Raw genomic sequence first — 27,597 nt, 5'->3', positions numbered from 1 at the left:
AGCATGAGGTACTTAGATGTTCAGGTCCAAGATTCTCAATTCACAGGTAAGGAAACGGACCCGGTGATGTGAACTGGCCAAGGCCACCAAGGAGGCCAGGAGCATCTGCTGGACTTGACCCATCTTCTCAGAGATCCTTCCACACCTCTGTGCCTGCTTTTCTAACAGCATAAACCAACCTCTGATGCAGGCTCCTCGTAAGATGCATGCAAATTGAGACTGCATAATTTGTGGCTTACGCTAGTATTTCTAGGGAGCATTATTTTAATTTATGATTGTTTGTAAATACACACAGTTTTTTTCTGAACTAACTGAGAAAGTACAGACATGCTGTTCCAGTTTAAATTCTTTGATGTGTATTTCTTAAAAAAAAAAAAAAACACCCACAAGGATGCTATCTTACATAATCACGTACAATCATCTAGATCAGGAAATTAACATCGATGTAATTCCACCACATAACCCACAGATCCATTCAAACGTTGCCCATTGGCCCAATATTGTCCTTCTAGCTTTCTTCCCCTTTCTGGTTCAGGGTCCCCTCCAGAATCACATCACACGTTTCATTTTCTTGTGATGCTTCGTCAATTGTCTTCATATCAGTTATGATGGACTATTAACTCTGAGTGACTGCATAAAGTACAAATGTGGCTTCTAGCTCTTCAGTCCACAACTCATCACGTACATAATAGACATAATAGATGTACGTAGTGGCCAGTGACCAACCACGTCACTTCTTCTGAAGTGTGTGATCATTGGTTGCCATGCATTTGTTACTCAGCTCACACACAGCAGAGCATGTGGTTGTGTTGCCTCCTCACCTCCCAGCAATAAACTCATGTGCATTTTACAAAAATGAATAGTTGGAAGAGTGAGCTGCTTAACAAAGTACACCAAAGAACTGAAAAGTGATGACACGAGAAGTAAAATTTGAATATAACATAAATGGAGCTATAGAAGAAATAGTTGGCCATGGAACATTGACATAGCCGCCATTCAAGAAACTAGATCTACAGCCAGAGAAACTTAGCGCAGGTGAACTCATCGACATAAAAGATGACAGTGAATGAAGATATCTCAGAAGTGACACTAGCAAAATGAAAACACCTCCCATTAAAAGAACTCTTGGCACAATATCTTAGAGATATTTCACCACAGTGAGAGTTCAAAGGATGAAATGTTGGAAGTGGATTCAAATTTATAAAGCAGGGTGAGAAAGTAAGGCAAACAAAAGGTGCTCACTCTCTATTATAAGTTACATGATGAAAAGAAAAAGGCAAGCACTGTTCAAACTACTTTTAAGTTTAATTAATAAAGAAAACACTTTAGTGGGCTCAGTGGAGCGGGACTTCGGGTTGGGAGGTGGCCTCACCCCCCCCCCCCAGGTTTCACATTTGGGCTGGGGTCACGGAGCTCATGGTGACAGCATCGTGCTGCAGGGTCAGGTGCTCGGCCGGGAGCGGGAGCCATTCCAGAGGAAGAGCCGCGGAAATGCCTTAACTGGAGCCCACTCCTACCCCGCGAGAAGTGGCTCGAGGTGACTGGAGACTCTCGGGTTCTCCACTGGCCTCCCTGCCTCCCCCGTCCTGCGTGGGCGTGGGAACGCTGTGCCCCTTCCCGTCACAGCCTCTGATGGCAGCTTCAGCTAGAATGCCAATGGAACATCTTTTGGGGATCTTTCTACGCAGTTTATAAGCTTTACGTGTGAGAGGGTATCGGCAGGTGTTTATGAAACACCTGAGAACTCTCCCTTACTATCAGAACGCAGAAGCAGAAGAGAAACCACAGGGAAGAGGCGCCTTCCAAGCCCTCGGTGTTGCCCCTGACCAGGCGGCCGTGGTCCGAGGCGGCTCGGGCTCGGGTGGGAGGGAGCCGGTTGCTTCCGGCCTTGAGTCCCAGTGCCTTCTGACAGCGGCCCGGGTTCCCTGTTTCCCGCAGTTTCTCCCAAAGGAAACTCATTCCGAATACTTCCCTTATCCACTGGGGTCTTGAAGGAAAATGAAATTCTGGTTCACACTGTGGTCCCTTGTAACCTCAGGTTTTTAACGTGATCACTTTCAAGTTTCAAAGATCCGGGTGGGAATATTTTTACTGCGCTGGTGACAATTGTACACAGAACCCGAACTCAGCACTTAGGTTTCAGTATAAGTAGTGACTTTTTCTTTTCGTGTCTTTGATCTGGTTTTGTTCCTGTAATACAGCCACTCGATTTTGTGAGGGGGAATAATACGTGGTTTTGTACAAAAAAAAAAAAGAAAAGAAAACACTTTAATTCTCTGTTTCTTATGTTTTAGATTACAGTATACTAAATGAACACTAGTTTCACTATTTTTTAATTTCTCCATGTATTTAGATCTGAAAGAGAAATTTTAATGTTTTAACAGAAGTTTCTAAAGGTGTCAGAATCATTGTAATTTTTCCCAATGATTGTTACGATTACAAGCATACCTCATTTTATTGGGCTTCATAGATGTTGCATTTTTTACATAATAAAGGCAATCCCTTCCATCGGTAAAAGCATTATAATTTCCTTCATTGGGCACTTACTTTATTGTGGTCATCTGGAACCAAACCTGTAATATCTCCAAGTATGATTGTACCTTGCAAGATTTCAATTTTCATGGTCATTTTTAAAAAATATATTTTTTATTTATTTCAGAGGACAAGGGAGGAAGATAGAAACATCAATGATGAGAGAATCATTGATTGGCTGCCTCCTACATGCCCCATATTGGGGATTGAGCCCCAAACCTGGGCATGTGCCCTGACTGAGAATCGAACCATGACCTCCTGGTTCATAGGTCGATCAACCACTGAGTCACTCTGCCAGGCTTCACGGTCATTTCTTTCAGTCGTGCACTGCTGTGCAAAGAGAGGACTGCTTTGTCATGTCCTTTCAGGCTTAGATTGGGATAAAGAACTAGTTACTGATTTTTAGTTGTGGAGGGATGTACTGAATTGAAATGTTTTACAGGAAGGTGACTAAGATGTGGGGAAATCCTGAAATCAAAACTTCAGAGGAGATTCTGAGTAGAACTGACATTATTTTGTCTAAAGAAGAAAGAAGTCAAGATTACCACTGTTGCAAATAATGGAAAAACCATCACCTAAAAAATGCCATTCTAGAGCAGGGGAAGTAGCTTCAATAATGGAATACGCAGCAATGGGATTTTCAATTTCATGAATAAAAGAAGCTTCTAACAATTGATATAAATGGAACTCAGTGACTCACAACATAGTGAGCGCCTCATGGTTGGAAGTGACAGGCAGAGGCTGACTGACCATCTGTCGGGATGTTGTAAAATTAATTCCTATCCATGTGGTAGCTTTAAAATATGTCCACAAATTCTTTGACATTCTTCTCTTCAAAAGGTGGACCCTAGTTCCCTCCCCCAACCTTGAGATGGGCCAAGCTTAGCGATGTGCTTGGAACGAAGGGTTCACATGCTGACTTCTAAGGCTACTTTAGGAGAATGCTTTCCACCGGCTCTTTCACTCTTGGGTTATTATTCTGGGGGAAGCCCCCAGGCACATCATGCGGGCACTCAAGCAGCCCTGGGAGAAGTTCTCACGGGGAGAAACCAAAGATGGCTGCCAACAACTGTAAGCACCAGCTTACAGTCATGTGGATGAACTTGAATGCTGTAGGTGGATCCTTCAGCTCCAGTCAAGCCTTCAGTTGACTGCAAAGAGGCTGCTGTAGCAAATCACCACAAAATGAATAATTGGAAGAGTGAAAAAGTGAGGCAAATCTTTATGTACTGATATGAAACCATGTCTAAAATGTATTAATTTATATATATATATATATATATGTATATATATATATATATATGATATGGCAAAGCATTAAATAGCACATTTAGTGTACTACCATTTGTGGGGGGAAATTAATATATAAAATTATATAAGTATTTTAATATATAATATGTATATTAGCTTGTGTATTTTGTATACTGTCTCTAGGAAAATACACTATGTCTAGCAAAGAACTGGTCGTGATGATTGCCTGTTGGGAAGGGCAATGTCACATCTCAGGGACAGAAAAAGGAAAGGTACTTATGAGCCACTTCATATCATTTTGCATACTTGGAATTTCCTATCATATGCATAGATTCTTTTTAGGAATTTTTTTTCCCCAAAACCCAGTTCCAGCATTTATCAGCTGTATAATATTGGCAACTTGTTACTTAATCTCCCTGGGCCTCCATTTCCTCACTTATAAAATGAGATTAAAAATACTGCCTTCCTCATAAAGTTGTGCTCATTAAATAACACAAGGAAAATGCTCAAAAAATGTCTGGCATAGAATAAGCATTCAATAATGTTAGCAATTTCTGCTGCCATAATATAATGGGCAAGATACTCTGAAGGGTCCTCCAGCTACATAATAACTATATTCTGTATAAGACTTTTTAGGTAGCACATGCAGAACATAGGAAAAGTATAAAGGTTTTGTGTGTGTGTTTTAAAGGGAAAAACTAAAAAGAGGCTCTGAGCTGAGAGAGGAGACATAAATACTAAGCTCAGATGAAGTGCATGTGATCTCAATAGTCCCTACAGAAGAAAATAAAAATCCTTTCTGGAGGAGCACACCCCATACCCATTTCACAGATGACTTAGGAAGAAAGACCCACAAAGGATTCTGAGTAGCCCATCATTTTCATGTCTATTCTTTGATTTCTGCTGTATCCTTTACATAGTACATGGAGAGCCATTCTTGCCAATTTAGATTCTATAATCTTTAAAATTAATATATACAAATATTCTTTTGCCTTCCACCCGCCCCCAAAAAGAAAGCTACTGCACTTAATTCATTTCAAGAACTCAGGGAGCCCTAGATGATTTGGCTCATTGGATAGAGCGTCAGCCTGCGGACTCAAGGGTCCCAGGTTCGATTTCGGTCAAGGGCATGTACCTTGGTTGCGGGCACATCCCCAGTAGGGAATGTGCAGGAGGCAGCTGTTCGATGTTTCTAATTCTCTATCCCTCTCCCTTCCTCTCTGTAAAAAAATCAATAAAATACATTTAAAAAAGAACTCAGGGGAAATTATGTGTTTTCATGAACACAGCATTCATTAGTCAAACCTGGGAGTCTAGTCCAACTTTCTTGTCCTATTTTTATGGCAACCAGAGATTGGTGTTTAATGTCATATTTCCTAATTTTAAAGGGGAAAAAATCTTTATGCTTCATTCTGTGTGTCTTACAATTCATCTCTCTTCTCTCCATTTGCTCACTGGGACACAGCTGTAAGAAGGAGCTACTTTGATAGCAGCACATTCTCACTTGCCCACCAATTTTCCAAGAACTATTACAACATTTTATAAAAATGCTAAGTTTGGGTTGTTTTTCAACTACTTCATGAGAGTTACCAGGAAATACAACAAGGATAAGAAATTGCTGAGCTGTTGACGCTGTCAGGCCAGCTGAGCTTGCTGGTTGGTTAAGTGACACTGACCATCACACCTACGGGCAGGATCCAAACACCTCCATAAAACTGCAAGCATCTCCTAGGATCATCTGTGAAGGTCACACCTGTGCATGCCAAGGGCCTGTGGCAGATGCATGCCAATCAAATCCTTGCATACAGAGGAGGGGAGGAGAAACCCCAAGATTTGACAGGAAGTTGCTTAAAATACGCTTTTTGAAATATATACCTCCCCTCCCCCCAAAACAGGGACTTCTACGTTTAAAAAGACAAAAGAACCCCGGCTGGTGTGGCCCAGTAGGTTGGGCGTGGTACCGTGCACTGAAAGGTTGCTGGTTCGATTCCCAGGCAGGGCACATGCCCAGGTCTAAGCCTCAATCCCTGGCAGTGAGGGTGCAAGAGACACTTGATTAATGCTTCATTCTTGCATCTATGTTTTTCTCTCTCTCCTTTTCCCTTCCTCTCTCTAAAAATCAGTAAGAAAATATTTTTAAAAGGACAAAAGAAGCATAACAACAAATTCATAAATCTTGATTGGATTCTGTTTTTTGTTTGAGCTATAAAGAAGTGATAGGGACAGTTGGGAAAATCTGAACATGGATTATGAGTCATGAAAGGATATTGGGAAATGATTGTTAATTTTCTAAAGTGTGATAATGGTATTGTGGTTATGTAGGAAAGTACCCTTAGTCTAGCAGGTGCAAGCTGAAGAAACTCATGATGTCTTCACTTAACCTCAATTGTTTCAATAAAAATAGAGAGAATTAGTAAATGTGAAAAAAATAAAAAGCATGCTTCTTGGCTTACCTTTTCTCATGTTCAGTAATGTATTTCAACTGATAACAGCCCAAGACGGTACAGATTGTTCTAATGTACACAGATGCTATCAAATTGCTAAGGATTCAGCTAAATGTGTAAGAAATAACCCTCATCTTTCAAGAGTTTATTTTTCAGCTGAGGGAATAAAATTTACGTGCATATAGGAAACTGAAGACAATGACATGTTTCTCTAATGGCCAAATTGGCATTACCGACGAAGCTGGAAAACTCCAGAGAAGGGAGGACATTTCTTGAGAAGACTAGAAAATCAGTTGTCTTGTTTTGTTTTGTTGTTGTTTTGAGGAGGTGATGGATAAGGTATATATTGGGGTAAAAAGGGGGGAAGGGTGTTCAGGATATGAAAAAAGAGATGGAGAAGCCCAAAGACATGGAAAAATGTAAACTGGTGTGTGGTTCTATTGCCATAATTGTCACATCATTTCCTTTCTACATCTTTTCTTCCTACTGTCCTCTCACTCTATCTACCCAATGACATGGCATGTTTGAAGCATCCAATACGATCTAGATTACACTTATAGTTTTTTTATTTTTATTCTAATCCCAGTGGCATATCTAGAATTAGTCTTGTTTTTCTTCTTCCTACAGAGAAAGAAAAAATGAATGATTGCACAGGTCGCCATTCATATGGATGAGGAGTGTAGTTTTCCTCCTTAATATGAGTTATTTATATGTTGCTTTTTTAGCTGGATTAAAGTTTCTGGTACAGTCATCTGCCCAACAAGGATGAAGAGGGTGAGGTTTCCTCAAACCCTTGGAGAAGGCAGAGTCCAAAAATGATTCCCTAGAACCAAAATGTATTTTTTAATACAGAAAACATCTGGTTCTACCGTCTTATCTGGCTTTGTTTGTTTTAATTTCAAAAAAAAATCTCAAATTTATTGAAGAATTATGCCTTCCCTATTTGATCTTAATGAAATGAAAAGAGCTTCACTCTGACTAAATAACAAGACTTCCAGTGCAGTGCGATGCTAAATTATACTTCTGAGATAAGGTAGGAAAATACTTTTTTTAAAAAATATATTTTATTGATTTTTTTACAGAAAGGAAGGGAGAGAGACAGAGAGTTAGAAACATTGATGAGAGAGAAACATTGATCAGCTGCCTCCTGCACACCTCCTACTGGGGATGTGCCCGCAACCCAGGTACATGCCCTTGACCGGAATCGAACCCAGAACCTTTCAGTCCGCAGGCTGAAGCTCTATCCACTGAGCCAAACCAGTTTCGGCGTAAAATACTTTTTAAGGAGGCTGCAACTCATTTCAATTCAGGTACATGTAGGATGCCAGTACTTCGGCTTCCACTCAGATATTTGCCAATGGGCAATACCAGCATGCTTACATAACTTTTACCAGTGCAAATGTTTGTACAAAAGTCCTTACCTAGGGAAATAAAACATAAGTAATGCATTTGTATTTTATTACTGTTGAATCCATATGATGAATAAAAATATTAGATATTTGTTATCTCAAAAGAGTTGTCTATGGTCACTCTCTGCATGTCCTTATCTGCCTCCCATTCCAAAACCCAGCCAATCGCCACCCTCTCTCTCCACCCACGTAAGTCTTCCTAACATGAACAATAATGGCCATTGTTTATCTCCCTGGCTTCATTTGTTTCTTCAACCCGCTCCTTTTCCATCTTCAGCAATATCCCACACCTGTTCCTACTTCCTCTTCCTTGCTGGGTCTTTGCACAAGCCTTCCCCTCATCTTTTTCTGCCTTGTCAGCTCCCATTTAACCTTCAGACTCAGCTCAGATAGCATTTATCTCCTCAAGATAAGCCATGTCCTCTGGTTCTACACTTCCATAGCACTCTGCACTTTTCCTGTTTTAGAAATTATATACATACCGATGCTTATTTGATTATTGACTCTGAGTGAGAATAAGGCAGGACCTGCCCCTTTTTTGCTCACCATTTATCCTTAACTCGTGGAAGGTTTTGGTCCTTCTCAGCTATTATCAGTTCTTAGGAACGCTAAGCACACTGTTACACAGGGCGGTGAGTCCACACTGAACTGGAGCTTAAGGAGGTTCACAAGCCCCCACCAGGCTAGGGACCTGGAGTGGCTTCTGTGCTTTGCATTTCAAAAAAGGGTCAGGGCATCCATGGGACCACCCTGCCAATGGCAGGAGGAACATGACTTCTAGGTGAAATAGCACAGAGGAAAAATCTGCCCCACCCGGTGAAGACCTTAACAATGTAACTTTTGTGTGCACCCTCACACATATTGGCCAGGACTACCTGTGCCCCAAAGGGAATAACACACAGAGCACAGCCGTCCATTCTATCCATTCCGAAGCATTTAGTGAATGCTGATTTTGTGCTAAAGCACTAAGCACTGCCAGGGACAGGAGATGGGCCATAAGAGCTATTGTTTATGCAGGCGCTACCAGGTTCCAGGACTGAAAATTTTAAGTGGCAATTCACAAACAACAGTTTCAGCAAATTGCCATTTTATGAAGATGTGAACATGTAACAAATGATAATATAAACACCGAAGGGAGTAAGCATGCCTTTATAATCTACACTTATTCCAGATCCTCAACATAGTCCACGATAAAGGCATTTGAGAACTTTCTGAGGTCTCAGAATTCCAGTAAAATCTACTCTTCCAGGGTTCTTAATCATTCAGTAGGACATGAAACTAACAGCAGCACCCAGTAACCAAATATGTTGTATTCAGCTCCATATCAGAAATACCCAAAGTTCTTATTTAATAATTGGTTATTTGGGAGATATTTTTAGCAAACTATACATTTTGCTGACTCCTAAAGTGAATTTTTCCCACCTGGTTACCTGTGGTGACAAAAATCCAAGCACCATTTATCTAACACATATTCATCTGAGTAACCACCATGTGCCAAGAGTCATGGATCTGAAAGTGATAAAGTTGTAGTCCCTGCCTTCAAAGTTGGGTTAAAGGGAAGACTCATGAGATAAAGTAAGAGCCATAAAGAGGTGCCAAGCAGAAAGTGGGGCACAAAGGAGCCAGGACTTAGCTCTGCCTGTCAACAGAGGGGCTGGCGCGATGTCAGCAATGACCTCATTGAGAAAGGGACACTTAATTGGTCTTGCAAGGTATTAATCCAGCCGATGAAAGGTGAAGGAGGAGCAGAGACAAAGACGCAAAGCCATAAACAACAGAGAGGACTGGGCAAGCAGTCAGCAAGGCCAGGCCTGGATTTATCCCCTAGGGAAGCAATAAATAGCCATAAAAAGATTTTAAAGAATAAGTTAGTTTTAAAAACTGGTACACAGATGTTCATAGCAGCACTGTTGACAATAGGCAAAGGTGGAAATCATTCAAATGTCCATCGACTACTAAGGAATGGAGTTCTCACATACTGCAATATGGATACATCTTGAAAACATTATCCTACATGGAAAAGAAATAGGCACAAAAGATCACATATTGTATATGTCCATTTGCATGATTTACATTGAGAATAGGCAAACTTAGAGAGGCAGAAAGCAAATTAGTGGTTGCTGAGGGGTGACGGTGGGGGGGAAGAATAGGGAATGACTGCTTCATGGTTCATGGGTTGTCCTTTGGGTTGATAAGCATATTCTAGAATCAGATAGTGGTGATGGTTACACAACTTTGTTAATGTAATAAATGACACTAAATTGCACACTTTCCAAGGGTGAGTTTTATGTTAAGTTATAAAAGTAAAACAATCAGGGGATTGTCAAGGGCGGGGGGTGGGGGTTGGGGGGAGGGAAGGACACATATATAATACCCTTTGTAATACTTCAAGCAATAAAACAATAAAAAAATAATAATAAAAAAATAAAATAAAAGTAAAACAAGAACAAAACTAACAATACAAAAAGTTATAAAGTGGAAAGTAAAAATTCTTTTCCACATCCCCAACCTTTAAGTATTACTTGTGTTCTGAATTTTAATATGGCTTTCCAGAAATGTGTCTTATATGTGCACGGAGGGGGCTGAATGGTCATAGCAGACACTTTTGCTGTCAGTTTAACTTGTTTGGGAATCTCAGGATTTTGAAATCCCTACATCATGTGTAGGCCTAGAAGAACTGCCTTTAAGTCAGAATCACCTTGTAACTGCTTTAGCTTTCAAAGATTTTATTTTTAAACTCATGAAGCAATAGCTTGCTAACAAGTTCGGATTTTCAGGTGGGGTTTACTGAGAAAGGTTCACTCTGTCCAAGTAGTTTTTAAAAACCAGTAACACAGAGAAGAGAAAGAGCATTGTGACTGAAGCAACAGGTCCCCTGTGATGCCAACCGAGCAGGATCACACCAGGAAGATGTGACAGGCATTTATTGGAAAATGGCTGCAGTTGTATTAGTGCATAGATCACTAATTCATGGGGAAGATTAGTATTTCATATGCAGAGGCACCAACTTCAATAGTCAAAAGGCTTTGAGAAACAGATCTCAATTAGAAGTTAAATTTAAAGTTAATGTAATGAATGTGACACTGGCGACTTAACAATGTTTTCACAAAGGAAAGGGTGTGGCTTTTAAAAAGTTAGGAAACAACGTCATGCATGAAGTAAGATCTTGTGAGAGAAGATTAACATTAATTGCTCAAGTTCAGAATATGCATCAGAAGAGATGACTTAGTCCTTGTCTTTAATCTTAAGGATTGAATCCGTATTAACAATTTAAGTAACGGAAGCTACTGTAAGCAGGCCATTTGACTATTTGAAAACAAAGAGCTACACGATGGTTTCAGGAGAGAGACAATTCATTCAATGTACAGCCATCAGATATTATTTCCAGGGTTAATGTTGACACTCTGAGCCTCAGTTCTCTTGCCTGTACGTAAGGAGAAGAGTTTCACTTCATAAAGCAATCAGGAGAACTGGGCTTTGCAAAGCACCCAGCACAGGACCTAGCACATAACAAGTGTCCAATACATGCTCACTATCATCAGCAGTGTGGCTCCTGTCTCCAAGCTTATAATCCAGTGTCATAGGCAAGAAGCCAAATGCAATGCAAGAAGATGACTTATACCCAAAATTTATTTTCTTTTTATTCATGTGATAGTATCCGAATGCACAACTGCTTAATATAAGAGATGTGCTACTAATGTTTTAACTAATCAAACTTTTAAAATCATAATTTAAATGTACCATGGAACACTTTTATTTTATTTTATTTTTTTAAAATATATTTTATTGATTTTTCACAGAGAGGAAGGGAGAGGGATAGAGAGTTAGAAACATTGATGAGAAAGAAACATCTATCAGCTGCCTCCTGCACACCTCTTACTGGGGATGTGCCCGCAACCAAGGTACATGCCCTTGGCTGGAATCGAAACTGGGACCTTTCAGTCCGCAGGCCGACGCTCTATCCACTGAGCCAAACCGGTTAGGGCACCATGGAACACTTTTAAAGGTTACCATTGTAGTTGAGTGACCAGTTGAGACTTTACCTTGTACTTTGTTCTTTTAGTGCCTTGGATGCACCAAGAAAGAATGAAACATTGTTCTTCTCCAGAGGGGAAGCCAAATATTAAGACCAGTGTGACCACAGGGGCCTGTATGAGTTGTTCTAGAACAGGCTGAGCCTAGGGGTACAGAGTTGCTACTGAGCTGGCCTTGGTGAAGGCCATATCCAGCCTGGACAGGGAAGAGTAGTAATAACAGACAGATGGCTGGGATCAGCACCCAGTTGCAGCATCATGTGGCCACAAAGGACAAGGGCAGCCATGGCCACCATAGCCTTAGAGCTTCACATATGAAGACCCCCCCCCTTAAAAACTGAAAGCAAGTTCCACGAGGGCAGCAGCTTTGTCTTGTTCCCCAACAACAAGCTCTAGCCCCAAAACAAGAACTAGGACCTGGCATATCATAAACATTGAATCACTATCTGGAAAGCAACCAACACTTAGATCATAAAAGGCTCTGGGAATCCTGGTAGAGTAGAAAGAAAGAAAAGAGAAATCCCAAAGTGACTGATAATGGACTTTCCAATAATTGTGTGGGTATGGCTCAAACTGATTCTCTTAAAAATTTAGAAATAGAAAAAAAAAAGTGACATGATTAGCACCGAATGGGTAGATCAATTCAGTTCTGGTATATTAATCACTGAAGCCATTTATACAAAAGATGGATATGAATGTTGTACAGGTGAATAGTCCTATTTGAAGTGCAAGAGTACATGATCTGAGGTTTTTGACAATTTGAGATCATTTACTCTTTTTTGAGGTCTGATGAAAGCTATGAACCTCATAGAAATATCCATATGCAGACAATGCAACAATTAAAGGAGGTAGCAAGGAGATTAATAGATGACTGGTTAACAGAATAAGAAGAACCCAAGGTCCCTTTTGAATCTATCTCTATTGGTCTACATGAACAAAATAGGTCCAGAGGCGTGGATGCATGGAACAGACTACACAGACAAGCATATCTCAGAGGGAAGGACGGGGTGCGGGGGGAGATTAACCAAAGAGCTTATATGCATATATGCATAACCCATGGACACAGACAATAGTGCGGTGAAGGCCTGGGGTGGGACAGGAGCTCGGTGGAGGGAGGTAAAGGGAGGGAAAAAATGGGAGACATCTGTAATATTGTCTACAATAAAAATAAATTTAAAATCCCTTCTTACCAACTCTTTTGTGAAGTGCATGCATATCCTTTCTTAATCAGTTTTGTAAATTCAGATATATGCATATCGATTAGATTAGTTTGAGAGCCACCATTTTTGCATTGTGTGAGGGAGCCTGGGATTGTGGGATGGCTGTAGGTTGGGAGTATTTCTAGACTTTGAGTTGCATGAGTGCTGAGAACCCAGATGCAAAAACAGCTTTATTGACAAGAGCACATCAAACAGTGCTGAGGGAAAAGATCAAGAAAAAGGTGACACAGCTTCCGTGGGGAAGAACCAGGAGCTGACTAACAGGACTAGCAGGAACCTGAGGCTTGGCTGCACGTGAAGATGGCTTTCTTTGTCTAGGATTCAAAGGCACAGCAAGGAAGAAGGCAGAGCTGAGACAGTTAAGTGCTCAGGAGGCTGAAATGGTAACCAGAGACTTTAAATAAAATCTGGAGCGATAATAAATGCTGGAGAGGAAACATCTAGATTCCAATCCCAGCTCCCTTCCTTCCTGGCTGAATAGCACTGGGCAAGCTATTAACAATTTCTCTGGAAAGAATATGCTCCTTATAATTGTATCCACTGATGGAGTACAGCCCTTTGCCCTGTGACACTGAGCATTTGGCTTTAAGTGGTAAATCGTAATACACTGTGAAGGGAATGTGTTGCTGTGATCTCATCATTGGCCACAGACTCCAGTTCTTTAACATGTTAAACACAGCATAGAGTAGGTATTCAATATTTGTAGAATGAATGCCTAATGGAGTGCAAAAAAAAAAAAAAAGTAGCTGCCGATTTCTGTGTTTTGACATAAAACAACACCTTTTAACAGTAACATAATTTTGCCCTAGCTGGTTTGGTTCAGTGGATAGAGCGTTGGCCTGCGGACTGAATGGTCCCAGGTTCGATTCTGGTCAAGGGCACTTTCCCGGATTCCGGGCTCAATCCCCATTAGGGGGCCATACAGGAGGCAGCTAATCAATGATTCTTTCTCATCATTGATGTTTCTATCTCTCTCTTCCCTCTCCCTTCTCTGAAATCAATAAAAAAGATATTTTATTAAAAAGTAACATAATTGCCCTAACTGGTTTGGCTCAGTGGATAGAGCGTCGGCCTGCGGACTCAGGGGTCCCAGGTTCGATTTCGGTCAAGGGCATGTACCTTGGTTGTGGGCATATACCCAGTGGGGAGTGTGCAGGAGGCAGCTAATGGATGTTTCTCTCTCATCGATGTTTCTAACTCTCTATCCTTCTCCCTTCCTCTCTGTAAAGAATCAATAAAATATATTTTTTAAAAAAGTAACATAATTTTAAAACCAGAATAGATTTAATCAACATAATTAACAACTTCTAAACATCCACATTTTGTGTAATAGAAATCACTTTAAGACAAGATATAATTACACACAATGTTTTACTTTCTAAAGTATATGCAAATTTGTTTTAAAATATTCTCAACAAAATTAAGACAAATTGTACAGCAGTTTCTATAATTTTGTGGAGCATTCATTCATTTAACATTTATTGAGTACCTACACTATTTACAAGGCCCTGTGCTTGCTGAGATGTAAGTAAATATTTCCTTCTTTTCTTCTTATGTCATGTGAGTAGGAACTTATAATCAATTTGGATGAAAATATATACAAATAAGGTACATGGTCAGCAAATGTATATAAGTAGTCTATAAGAAGAATGACAATAAGAGGCATTTATAGGAGGGAGAGGTCACTTTGGGGTAGGGAAGTAGTAAAGAGATTTTGGAGAGGGCACTTGAGTTGAGCTTTAAAGAAAGAACTTAAGCACAAGCAAAATGAAAGACAAGCAGACTTAAAACTGGCACAACTTCTAGGAAGAGAAGAGCATTTCTCACCAATGTAAATGGATTTAAAATTACTGAGTAATCTCTGGTTAAGCTCCTCAACATCCTCAAAGCTGGATTATTAATAAAAGCACGTGCTTCTGCATTTTTACACAAACCACAAAACAGTGGCACTCCAGGCTTTTGCCAAGGAGTACTACTCAGGCTCCTGCCTCTTGGTGTTCAGCAAAACTCCACTGACAGGACTATTTTAGGAGGAGTGCAGAAGGACACATGCTTCTGCCCTGCCTGTGACATCCTAAAGTCTATCTCCAAAAAGGGAACATTCTCTCCATTTGACCCAGTGACCCCACTTCTAGGAATATATCCCAAGAAATAAAAATACCAACCAGAAAGATATATGCACCCTTATGTTGATAGCAGTGAAATTTATAATAGCTAAGATTTGAAAACAGCCTAAGTGCCCATCAGCAGATAAGTGGATTAAAAAACTGTGGTACATCTATACAGTAGAATACTATGCTGCTGTAAAAAGAAGGATCTCTTACCATTTGCAACAGAATGAATGGATCTGGAGAGCAGTATGCTAAGCAAAATAAGCCAGTCAGAGAAAGATAAGTATCGCATGATCTCACTCGTTTGTGGAATATAATGAACAGCATAAACTGATGAACAAAAATAGATCCGAAGACAGGAGCATCGAACAGACTGTCAAACCTCAGAGGGCAGGGGAGGGTGGGTGGGGGTAGAGAGCAACCAATGAACTTGCATGTATAGATGCATAACCAATGGACACAGACAATAGGAGGGTGAAGGCCTGGGGTGGGGCCGTGGGCAGGCTGGGAGAGGTTAATGGGGGAGCGGGGAAGGGACATATGTAATACTTCCAACAATAAAGATTTTAAAAATAATAATAATAAAGTATATCTTCAGGTCTTTTCTGATCAGCCAAGACCTAGGTACTTAGATCACCTCCTATTGCCCCTCCCCATAGCCTCAGCCATACAGAATAGATATATGGACCCCTACTTTTTGTCACATCTTCAGTTCAGTCATAGGTGCTCAAAAGAGGTGACCCTACAAAACTCTACCTTGAGTAAGAAAGTTGTTAAACATAATTATAAGACACAGTGTCTATCTGGGAGAAATTCCAGTCTGAATGCAGCATCAAAAATAGATGTGTTCTTCTTGAGCAGTTGCTTTTAGTACAGATATTGTTAATTAGGTAACACATATCCTTTTATCAGCTGGCACAATAAATTTAAAAAAATAAATTGATTTGAGAGAGAGAGAAGAGAGAAAGAGAGAGAGAAACATTAATTTGTTATTCCACCCATCCAGCATTCATTGGTTGATTCTTGTAATATGTCCTGGCTAAGAATGGAACCTGCAACCTTTGGCTTATCAGGAAGACACTCTAACAACTGAGCTACCTGGCCAGGGCCCACCATGCATTTTAAATATAATTCCTAGCTTTGTTTCATGTCAACAGTTGAATTTTTCTTCTTTCTGTAAATGTATAAAAGCATCACTATCTGCCTATGCTCTTTGGAACTGCCTTAAATCCTTTCTACAGAAACATGCATCATAAATATATGACTGATTGGATTGATTTTCTTGCAGGTGAGGGAAGTCCAGCTGGTCCTTATCCCTAAATCATCAGATCAATGCCTATAAGTGAGTGGGCATGCCATAAGCCTGCAGGAGATACTGCCCCTCTCTGCAACTGTCAGATCCTTCAGGAAGCAGCCGTGTGTCAGATACACCAGCACCTCAGCTGCCTGCAGCCACAGCACCAGATTAATCAGGGCTGCCAAGAAATTCCAGAAACCAACAGACAACTTTACACAAATGGAAGGGCAGCAAACTCCAGCCATGCCAGCAATGTTGCTTCAAAGCCTCAAAGAAGAAGTGCAATTGTGCTTTTTAACTACCTCTCTGGAATTAGAAATGTCTGTTTTGTTCCACATCTCTCATGAATGTCTTTGTTTTATACATCACATTCCATGTACTTTCCTGACCACCTACTTTGTGTCAAAACAATAAGACTATGTTGAGGGGCCCTAACACAAAAGAGCTTCAGCCCTCCTCATGACAAGATGCAGCAGGGACTGCTGGAAAGAGCAGGGGCCTTGGACATAAGACAGGCATGGGTGTGAATCTTAGCTTTGCCACTTACTCCCTGTGACTACAGCCAAGTCAGAGAACTCTCTAAGCCTCCATTTCCTCATTTGTAAAGCAGGGATGATGATGATGATATTTAGTCTAGGGTTGTCAGTGTACAAAGAATCTAGCTAAGTATCTGACACACAGTATGACAATTAACGTTACCTTCTCTCCAGTTGTCCGCCCATTTTTCAAGAACTTTAAATCAATTCAGTGAGTGAGAACATTCTATTAAGCTAAGTATAATCAAAGGCAAAAATGAAATCATTACTTCAGTGAAAGAAAAATAATAACAATGGCCAATAGTTAATGAGCAACTACTATGCGCCAAGTGCTTTACACACATCTCATCTGCCTCACAACTCCTTCACAGTGCTATTATTGTCCACATTTTATAAATAAGGATGCTGAGGTTCAGACATGAAATAAACTAGTCAGATAAAAAGACAAGTACCATATGATCTCACTAATAAGTGGAATCTAGCGAACAAAACAAACAGGCATGGATACATGGAACAGACTGACAACTGTCAGAGGGGAGAGGGAGGGGGGATTGGATGGAAAAAGGTGAAGGGATTAACTGGAAAACATATCTACATAGCAGATAAACGCAGACAACAGTGATAGCCAGAAGGAAAGGAGGTGGGGTTAGGTGGAGGTGAACAGTGGCAGCAGCAGCTCCGCTCCTCACATGAGAGCATTAAAAAGAGAAAGGACTGAGAAACCAAGATGGTGGCATAGGTAAACGCTGGAAATTGCTGCCTCCCACAACAAATTCAAAAATACAACTAAAAGACAAAACAGACATCATCCAGAACCACAGAAAGGCTGGCTGAGTGGAAATTCTACAACTAGAAGGAAAGAGAAAAGCACTGAGACTCAGAGGAGGTGCGGAAGTGCAGAGGTACAGAGGCGCACGCGGCAAGGGCTGGCAACTGAGGACGAGGCTGTCTTTTTGAATCAGGAGGGAGTCACAAACCCCCGACTGCTCTGAACTCCAGTTCCGGGTGAGTCTCTGGGGACCTAGACTCATACAAGGAGAAACTAGACTTTCTGGCAGCGGGCAGAACTCGGAACTCGAGTGCAGCTTTCTCTTAAAGGTGCTTGCAGCAATTACCAGGACACTGAGATTCGGGGCCCCTTAGGGCAGGGCTGAGGATCAGCCATAGCTGCTTGCTCCGCCCTGTTGATTCTCTGAGACCCTGCCCCACCCAACCTGCGGCAGCCGCTTTTGCATATGAATGCCCTGGCCCTTTGCAATCTGAAAATTACCTAACAAACTGCAGCTGGGCCAGACAGACCCAGAACTTTGAAAAGAAGGCCCAAGGCCCCAAAGCAGCTTGCATTGCTTCACAGCTGGGCCTCATTTGGGCACCTCCAAACCCCAAACAAGGAAGGGGAATCTGCAGATCTCCTCGTAGCTCATGCTGGGTAGCCTCAGGCAGAGGCTAAATTAGCACCTCCTTAGATCCAAGAGCCAGTGTACCCAGTGGTCAGAGTGGGACCATCCAATTACAACTCCTCAGATCCATAAGGGACACACTCAGGGGGCAGACTCAGTGAGCACCAAAGCCCCACTGAAGCAAGTCTAGCCTCATAAGGGTGCCTTCAGCACAGAAGTTCTCCCACTGTAGACACAGCTGACTCTCACAGCCAATTGGCCTGGAGGTCAATTCCTCCCAGTGATACTACAACAATCAAGGCTTAACTACAAGACTGTGCACAAAGCCCACAAAGGGGTGCACCAAGAGTGTCCACCTCAGGTAATTGGGGAGGCTGAGCCACTGGGCCCTATAGGACACCTAGCACACAAAGCCACTGTACCAACACAGGGAAGCATAAAAAATGCGGAGACAAAGAAGCAGGTCACAAATGACAGAAATGAAGGAAAGCAAACGACTGGATATAGAGTTCAAAACCACACTTTTAAGGTTTTTCAAGAACTTTCTAGAAACTGCCGATAAATTTAGTAAGACCCTCAAAAAGACTGATGAGACCGCCAATAAATGTAGTGAGACCCTCGAGGTTATGAAAAAGGACCAACTAGAAATTAAGCATACACTGACTGAAATAAAAGATATTATGCAGAGTTCCAACAGCAGACTAGAGGATCGCAAGAATCAAGTCAAAGATTTGAAATACGAAGAAGCAAAAAACACCCAACCGGAAAAGCAAAATGAAAAAAGAATCCAAAAATACGAAGACAGTGTAAGGAGTCTCTGGGACAGCCTCAAGCGTACCAACATCCGAATTATAGGGGTGCCAGAAGGAGAGAGGAAGATATTGAAAACCTATTTGAAGAAATAATGACAGAAAACTTCCCCTACCTGGTGAAAGAAATAGACTTACAAGTCCAGGAAGCGCAGAGAACCCCAAACAAAAGGAATCCAAAGAGGACCACACCAAGACACATCATGATTAAAATGCCAAGAGCAAAAGACAAAGAGAGAATCCTAAAAGCAGCAAGAGAAAGAAACTCAGTACCCATACAACTGTCAGCTGATTTCTCAACAGAAACTGTGCAGGCCAGAAGGGAGTGGCAAGAAATATTCAAAGTGATGAATGCCAAGAACCTACAACCAAGATTACTTTATCCAGCAAAGCTATCATTCAGAATTGAAGGTCAGATAAAGAGCTTCACAGATAAGAAAAAGCTAAAGGAGTTCATCACCACCAAATCAGTATTATATGAAATGCTGAAAGGTATCCTTTAAGAAGAGGAAGAAGAAGAAGGTAAAGATACAAATTATGAACAACAAATACACATCTATCAACAAGTGAATCTAAAAATCAAGTGAATAAATAATCTGATGAACAGAATAAACTGGTGAATATAATATAATCAGGGGCATAGAAAGGGAGTGGACTGACTATTCTCGGGGGGAAAGGGGTGTGGGGGATGCAGGAAGAGACTGGACAAAAATCGTGCACCTATGGATGAGGACAGTGGGGGTGGAGTGAGGGCAGAGGGTGGGGTGGGAACCAGGTGGAGAGGAGCTATGGGGGGAAAAAAGAGGAACAACTGTAATAATCTGAACAATAAAGATTTAATTAAAAAAGAAAAAAAAAGAATCTGAGGGTCAGAAGGTTGAGTAATAATTACCAGGCTATATTCTTTTCAATGTTTGAGTCATAGTTCTTCATACTATAGTTTTTGGGGGTTGGTACAGATAACCTGCAGATAGTTTTCTTTCTGCTTATATATTCACTAGAGGCCCGGTGCACAAAAATTTGTGCACTCGGGGAGGTGGGGTGGGGGGTGGTGTCCCTCAGCCTGGCCTGTGCCTTCTCGCAGTCTGGGACCCCTCGGGAGATAACGACCTGCTGGCTTAGGCCTGCTCCAGGGTGGCAGAGGGCAGGCCCAATCCATAGGTGCAGCCCCTGGTCGGGCTCAGAGCAGGGCTGACTGGGGAGTTGGGGCACCACACCCTGTCATGCACAGAGCAGGGCGGATCTGGAGGTTGCAATGCCACCCTCAGTCACGCTCAGGGTAGGGCCAATTGGGGGGTTGGGGCACCGCCCCCTGTCACACTCAAGGCAGGGTCGATGGGGAGGTTTTGGCGCCACCCCCTGTCACGCACAGAACAAGGCCAATCAGGAGGTTGGGGCGCTGCCCCCTGTCACTCACAGAGCAGGGCCCATCAGGGGGGTTGGGGCTCCATACCCTGTCACGCACAGAGCAGGGTCGATCAGGGGGTTGGGGAGCTTCCCCCCTGTCACGCACAGAGCAGGGCCCATCAGGGGGTTGAGGAGCTCCCCACTGTCACTCACAGAGTAGGGCCGATAGGGGAGTTGGGGCACCGCCCCCTGTCACACACAGAGCAGGGTGGATCAGGGGGTTGGGGCGCCGCCACTGTCACACTCAGGGCAGGGTCGATGGGGAGGTTATGGCTCTACCCTGTCACACACAGAGCAGGGCCTGTGGGGGGTGGGGGGGTTGGGGCGCCGCACCCTATCACACACAGAGCAGGGCCGATCAGGGGGTTGGGGCGCTGCCACTGTCACACTCAGGGCAGGGCCGGTGGGGAGGTTATGGCTCTACCCCGTCACACACAGAGCAGGGCCTGTGGGGGGTGGGGGGGTGGGGGCGCTGCACCCTGTCACACACAGAACCACAGGACGATCAGGGGTTGGGGAGCTCCCCCCTATCAGGCACAGAGCAGGGTTGATCAGGGGGTTGGGGCACCTTCCCCTGTCACGAACAGAGCGGGGCGGATAGGGAGGTTGTGGCCCCACCCCCTGTCACACACAGAGCCGCAGGGCGATCAGGGGGTTTGGGCGCTGCCCCCTGTCACGCTGATCCCGGTGCCGGGAGGCCTCGCTGCTCCGCTGATCCCGGTGCTGGGAGGCATATTACCCTTTTACTATATAGGATAGAGGCCTGGTGCACGGTTGGGGGCCGGCTGGTTTGCCCTGAAGGGTGTCCTGGATCAGGGTGGGGGTCCCCACTGGGGTGCCTGGCCAGCCTGGATGAGGGGATGATGGCTGTTTGCAGCTGGTCACACACCCTTCAGGGTGGGGCTCCCCACTGGGGTGCCTGGCCAGTCTGGGTGAGGGGCTGAGGGCTGTTTTCAGACTGGCGGGTGACTGAAGCTCCCAACCGCTCCTTTTTTTCTTTTATTCTGGGCCAGCTTTAGCTCTGAGGCTTGGCTCCAGCTCTAAAGCCTCCACTGCTGAAAGCAGGTATCTGGTTTGTTTGGTTTCTATAATGGAAACACTGTTTCAACTCCAGCTCTGAGATCCCGGCTGGCTAAAAGCAGGTTTCTGGAGTTTGTTTAGATTCTATATTTGCAACAATGTTTCAAATTGCAAGCTCAGAGGCTGGCAAGGCAGGCGGGGAACATTGGCGTCTTCCGTCACTGAAGCAAGCAAGCCTCATGTTCGCTTCAAGCTGCCTGGCTGCCGGCCACCATCTTGGCTGGCAGTTAATTTGCATATCGCCCTGATTAGCCAATGGGAAGGGTAGCGGATGTACGGCTAATTACCATGTTTCTCTTTTATTAGATAGGATTTCCTAATGTCCTTTCTAACTTCCTGGATTGGTTGCCTATATATTTATCTTTGTGCTGAAGTCTATATATGACAAAGATATGAGTGTCCCAAGACAACATTTTTTTTTCACTCCAGCTGCTCAGCCAGGAGTGGGAATATAAAATAGTTTGACCCAGGAAGTAATCATAAAGTAAAATTGCTGAGTAAAAAAATGTTGAGGTATAACTGACTTTCCCACCAATAATAAAAAAAAAGAGAGAGAAAGGACTTATCTTCCCACATCTGTATCCACTGATTAGGGAGAGAAATATTTACCAGAAGCCTTGAGCCAACTTCCTTCATGTCAGAATGTCTTCCTGGCCACCCTGAGTGACCAAGAAGCTGGGAAAAGAAGTATCGGGCAAATGAGATTATGATGACCAAGACTGGCTTACCCCATAATGTATCTGTGTATTACAAGCAGATCAAAGTCAGACGCGCTAATAAGGAAGCAGGGGTTATAGCTATTGAAGGGGTAACCAACAGTTCCTGCCATGAGCATTTTAAACAAAACAATCTGCCTTCCGGAAAGTAGGAATTTACAAGATAATAACATGATATTTGGGCATGAACACGTTTCTAATGACAGCAAAGCTCTGACTTGGCAGTTTCAGAAGGGAGGGCTTAGCCCAAATTCCCTCTTCAAATTCACAGCATACTCTGGGTTCTGAGCTTGGCAAGGAAGATGGGTCTTCACTTGCCAAAGCAGAAGGAGAGGATGATTCAGAACCTCTATGATGTGTGATTTTCACTGTGAGAACTGGCAAAGCAAGATGGTGATGCATTGTCAGGTGAAATACAACTCTTGGTCCTCCCAACAGCTTCAGGAAACAAAGAACATTTCCTCATTCCCTTCACCAGAGCCATTTAACCCTTTTCTGCATGTCCAAGTCCTGTGTGTTCTTAATGTCCAGCTCAATTTTGGCTTCCTTCATCAAGCTTTTTCTATCACTGGCCAATCTGTATCCCACCACACAATTGAAGACATTCACAAATATCTTTCCAACCCTATCATCAAATCCAGGTGACTTGACATAAATAGCTACCACTTATCTCCATCTAAATTGCTGATAATAACTGCTGGTGTTTATTGGGCATGGGCTATAATGCAAGGCATTAATCTATGTACTTTACAACTATTAACTCATTTAATCTTCTCAACGACCCTATGGGGTAGACTACAGTAATATTTTATACATAAGCTTACTTAGAAATAAATTGTTAATAATTTGATCAAATTCACATAGGTTGTAAGTGAGCAGGTAAACGGTAAAGACCGAACTTGAACCCAGGTCTCTTTCTCCACAGAACTTTCTCCTGCTACCCCGGGACATTACCTCCAAATGATTCTCTTTCTTGCTGTTGCCTACATGTAAGTGTTCATTAAAAGGCCAAAAGCTTCCCTGGCAGGTGTGGCTCAGTGGCTGAGTGTCAATCTATGAACCAGGAGGTCACAGTTCAATTCCCTGTTGGGGCACATGCCCAGATTGCAGGCTTGAGCCCCAGTGTGGGGAGTGCAGGAGGGGCAGCCGATCAATGATTCTCTCTCATCATTGATGTTTCTATCTCTCTCTCCCTTCCTCTATGAAATCAATAAAAATATTTTAAAAGACCAAAAGCATCTTTATGTGTCTTTGAAGTCAACCTGACCCTGCTGCATGTGGAATCAGGCAGTTTAGTAATATGTGAGCACACAGTGTCTCACGATTAATTAAATATCTGCAAATGAATTATACAGGCTGGGTCTTTCTTTTGAAAAGCTACATGTCACTTGAGTAGAAAAACTAACTCTGAATTCAAAATGCCCCATACTAAAATATTGACTAGAGAATTAATTTTAATTAACCTAATTTTGAATGAGCTTTAATTAACACACTAAAAGTAGTGAGTCATTGCCATTCTCTGAGCCAAAATGAATTTATATGAAATAAGGGATGAGGTCTAGAAGGGAGAGAGAGAGGGTCAGAGGAAGTCATGTCCCCTCTCTCTGAGATGCTACCCCAGAACTGAGCTCAAAGTGGAGAACTAAGCTCCCAAGACCCGACACAACTGATTCTATCCCACAACCTACTTACTGTGGTTACCCAACATGCAATCCACCCATGACCTGGGTTGGAACCTCCAGGTCCTGTTGTTGGAATGCCACTTCCTGGGGCCCCCTCCAGGCCTACAGATTCACCTTCTCAGAGGATGATGCCCAGGACCCAGCACTGTCGCAAGCACCCCTCAATGGCTCTGATTCATCCCACGGTGTGAGAACAGCTCTCAGAGCTCAGTAAAAATGCAAAGACCGTGATGATTCCTCAGATTTATTTCATGGAGATATAATTTTTAAGTAAATAAGATAATATCCCAGCAGCTCTAAAGAGAGGCATTCGCACTTTGAAAATGAAGGAAATCAAGTCTTGACATATCGATGGCACATTATCCCTGTATGCAGTCAGAAATCAACTGCTTTGTACTTCGGAGCAGAGCTGTCAACAGTTACCAATTCAGTGATGGGGGCATTTTACACCACAAATTGAAGCCACTTAATGAGCTCACCTTTGCATTCAACTCCTAGTTAATGTTATCTTGTGGGGAAATGGCATTTTTCTAAATTTATTACTTCAGTGTGTCCCCTAGTTAGGATAGACTTCCTGCCTCAACTACTAATTGCATGTTTGAGACTCTCTTTGATTCTTCTTCTGTACAACACCTAGCAAAGGTAACTTTTTTTTAGATAAATTACTTCCTTTTCTTATTCCTCTCCACTGGTTAAACCCAGTCTTCAAACTCACTCTGTTGCCTGCTACCCTACCAATTAAAATTCAGGATACGGGAAATTAATTAAAAAAAAAAAGAACCCTAAGAGTTGAACAGCTCCTTGTGGTTAGGCAAACTCCTCTGGCCTTTCCCCAGCTTAGCAGTCTCTGTTCATTGGCTTCCTGGGACTTTCCCTGAGCCTAAGAGTTCCCTGAAACTTTGGGGGTAAAGTACTCAAGGCAATATAGTGCATCAGTCTGGGGGTTTATGGGAATCTCCCCATTTGGAGCAGCTCTGAGAGTTCAATCACCTTGGAAGTACCAGAGCAGGCTCCCTGAATACGCACAGAGAATATTTTTTTTTTAAGCGCCATAAGAAAACAAGGTCTAGTTATCCCCAAATGTAAGAGTCATTATTTAAAACTCTCACTGACTCGGAAGAATTTTTAGTCAGGAATGGTATCTTCAAGCTGACAAGTCACAATACCTGTACTTTTGCTAAACAAACTGGTGGGGGAAAGCTTAAAAATATCCCATCCCCATCTTAGTTTTTTCCTTCTAAACAAATGGAATGCCTGTCACTTATCACACTGGCCACGCCACTACAGTGAGCACCGGTGCATATGGAACAGTAAGTAGCAGACATCGAGTTCCCCTTGTTGTCTGTAGAAACCTGACTTTGGAAAAGGAAGTGTGGAAGATACACGGGTAGGAGACATTTTGCACCTTAAAATGGAACTGCTTGCTGTGATGCAAATGGCTCTGGGTGTGCGTTGGGGGAGTGGGGTGGATAATTTCTGCAGACTCTCCTTTTAGGATTCCAAGTTTAGTCTGAGTCATTAGTAAGCATACTGTCTGTTGAAGGATCCCATGAATGAAATTAGTACTTTGCTGATTCTATGCACTGAGAGGACTAAGAACCCTGATCAAATTTCCCCTCCTCTGTTATTCCTTTCGTGAGACATTTACAAAGCGCCTAGCCTAAGCCAGGCACCTGACAGACAAGGTTCTAGTCTAGTAACAATCTCTCAGGATTTGCGAGGGCACAGCCTCGCTTCCCTTCCTTGACAGCCTGGACGGCTGTCGCCCAAGGGCTCCCGGCTTCTGGGACACCTGTTTGGCTTCTAGGAACACGCTCCTCCCGGGCCGGGCCGCCAGGAGTCTTCCGGCTTCCCCCGCAGCCAAGCCCTCGAGTTCTACTCCGGAGCTGGCACTCGCTCTGCACGGAGCGAGCTCTGGGCTCGCAGGGCACCGGGCGCCACTCCTTCCACCCGCCCGCCCGTCGGGCTGCGCCAGACCCCGCGCCCTCTTACTTTGCCGCTGTCGCTCACTCCCAGGAGGTGATCCCGCAGCACCTCCATGGGGCAGGTCCAGGTGGCGTGGACGAACGTCCCTCGGAAGATGTGCGACAGGAGCGGCATCCCGGCGGCACACATGTCAGTGGCAGAGCGCAGCGCGGGGTCCGCGGGCCGAGAGAGGCGCACCGGGCGGAGGCGCAGCGCGGCTCCCGCGGCTGTGGACGGCTGCTGAACCCGCACGGGCTCCGGCTTCTCCTGCCCCTGCTTTTCTGGAGATCACCTGCCCCCTGCAGGCCGCGCCCAGGGGTGGCTCCCTGTCTTTTCTATACCAATGGGATGTTCCTGCCTGGAGTTGGCTCCCTGCTCCACTCCCGTGGGTGTGGTCTTTCCCTCCTCCACTGCGCTCGTTTTTGATATATTAACTCTTTGAGTTTCCAAAATCACGGCTCACGCTGCAGTTCTTTGGATCCGTGGTGGCTGTCACCCCCCCAGGGGGCAGGAGATGAAGGAAGGAGCTGGGGGAGTCGGGATTCCAGCCCCGGACCTCGAATTGGTCACTAAAGGTGCTTTTGCTCTCTGTCCCCCAACCTTCTCCACCTTCCTTTAGTTGGCACACCTGGAGTTGCGCCTGCCTGTTTTCTCGCTCCTTTAGGCTCCTAGGGCTGTTTGTGGCCAAACCTTGGACTCTTCGGCCTGTCACACCCACACACTCTGACTGGCACAAGTTCAGACACGGATGAAAGGTCGGTTAGAGCAGCCAACCTTACAGACAAGTTTCATTTTCAGCTTCTGCCAGCGGCAGATTTGTCCTAATGGTCTGGAAGTATGTTCTAGCAGTGATGGCGAACCCTTTGAGCTTGGCGTGTCAGCATTTTGAAAAACCGTAACTTAACTCTGGTGCTGTGTCACATATAGAAATTTTTTGATATTTGCAACCATAGTAAAACAAAGACTTCTATTTTTGATATTTACTTTATATATTTAAGTGCCATTTAACAAAGAAAAATCAACCAAAAAATGAGTTCGCGTGTCACCTCTGACACACGTGTCATAGGTTCGCCATCACTGTACAGAATTGCTAGGAGCACCCCCCGCCCCCTCACGCCGCTGGAGGTTAATCTGGACCCCAAAGTACCTCTCTTCACTTTGAGGCCAATATGTTGATCCTTCTGCCCACCCACAGACAATTACAATTCTAAGTTTTCTCACACCTAAATCAATCTCTTTGATTTATTTGCAGTTGTACAAAGGGGAGAAAAATAAATACTCTAGCCAACTAGCTAGGATTGGCAGTGTGACATGGCATGGTGGGAAAAGTGCTGGGTTAGGAATCGGGAGACTACGGTCCATGAGGTGGGCCTCAGCATCCTTATCACCGTCCTTCGTGAAAATGGAACTTGGATTGGGTGCTGCAAAGACTGCTTCTAGGTCCATATTCCTTGCCCACACGACACCCACACAGCTCCTCACTAAGTTCCTCCCAGAAAACCAGCTGGGTTCTCCTCAGGGCCTTTGCACCTGCTGCTCCTCCTGCCCCTCATGCCTCCTGTGGGTCTGCACATGGCCAGCTCTTCCTGTTACTGGTTTACTTCAGTTGTCAGCTCGTAACCTTCCCCCGCACCACCAAGCTAGTAGCAAACCCCTGCCCCTGCAATTTCTATTCCATAATGCATCCTACATCTGCCATTGCAT

The 27,597-nt window shown here is 43.5% G+C and overlaps 1 protein-coding gene across 2 annotated transcripts in view; it reads right to left on the bottom strand.

Annotated features, from left to right (window-relative positions):
• Positions 1 to 26,200, bottom strand: part of GDA (guanine deaminase) — a 74,303-nt gene extending 48,103 nt beyond the window's left edge. The window contains exon 1 of one of the 2 annotated variants that reach the window (XM_081103887.1): positions 25,921 to 26,200. In XM_081103887.1, coding sequence (XP_080960013.1) covers positions 25,921 to 26,043 — 123 coding nt within the window. In that variant the 5' untranslated portion in view covers positions 26,044 to 26,200. The remainder of the gene's footprint in view (positions 1 to 25,920) is intronic. The other variant, XM_081103886.1, reaches the window with a different exon arrangement.
• Between the last annotated feature and the right edge of the window lie 1,397 nt (positions 26,201 to 27,597).

Source organism: Myotis nattereri (genome assembly GCF_964212035.1).
Source record: "Myotis nattereri genome assembly, chromosome: 12".
Lineage (NCBI taxonomy): Eukaryota > Metazoa > Chordata > Mammalia > Chiroptera > Vespertilionidae > Myotis > Myotis nattereri.
Note: the sequence above shows the minus strand (reverse complement) of the source record. Positions and strands in the feature narration are given on the sequence as shown.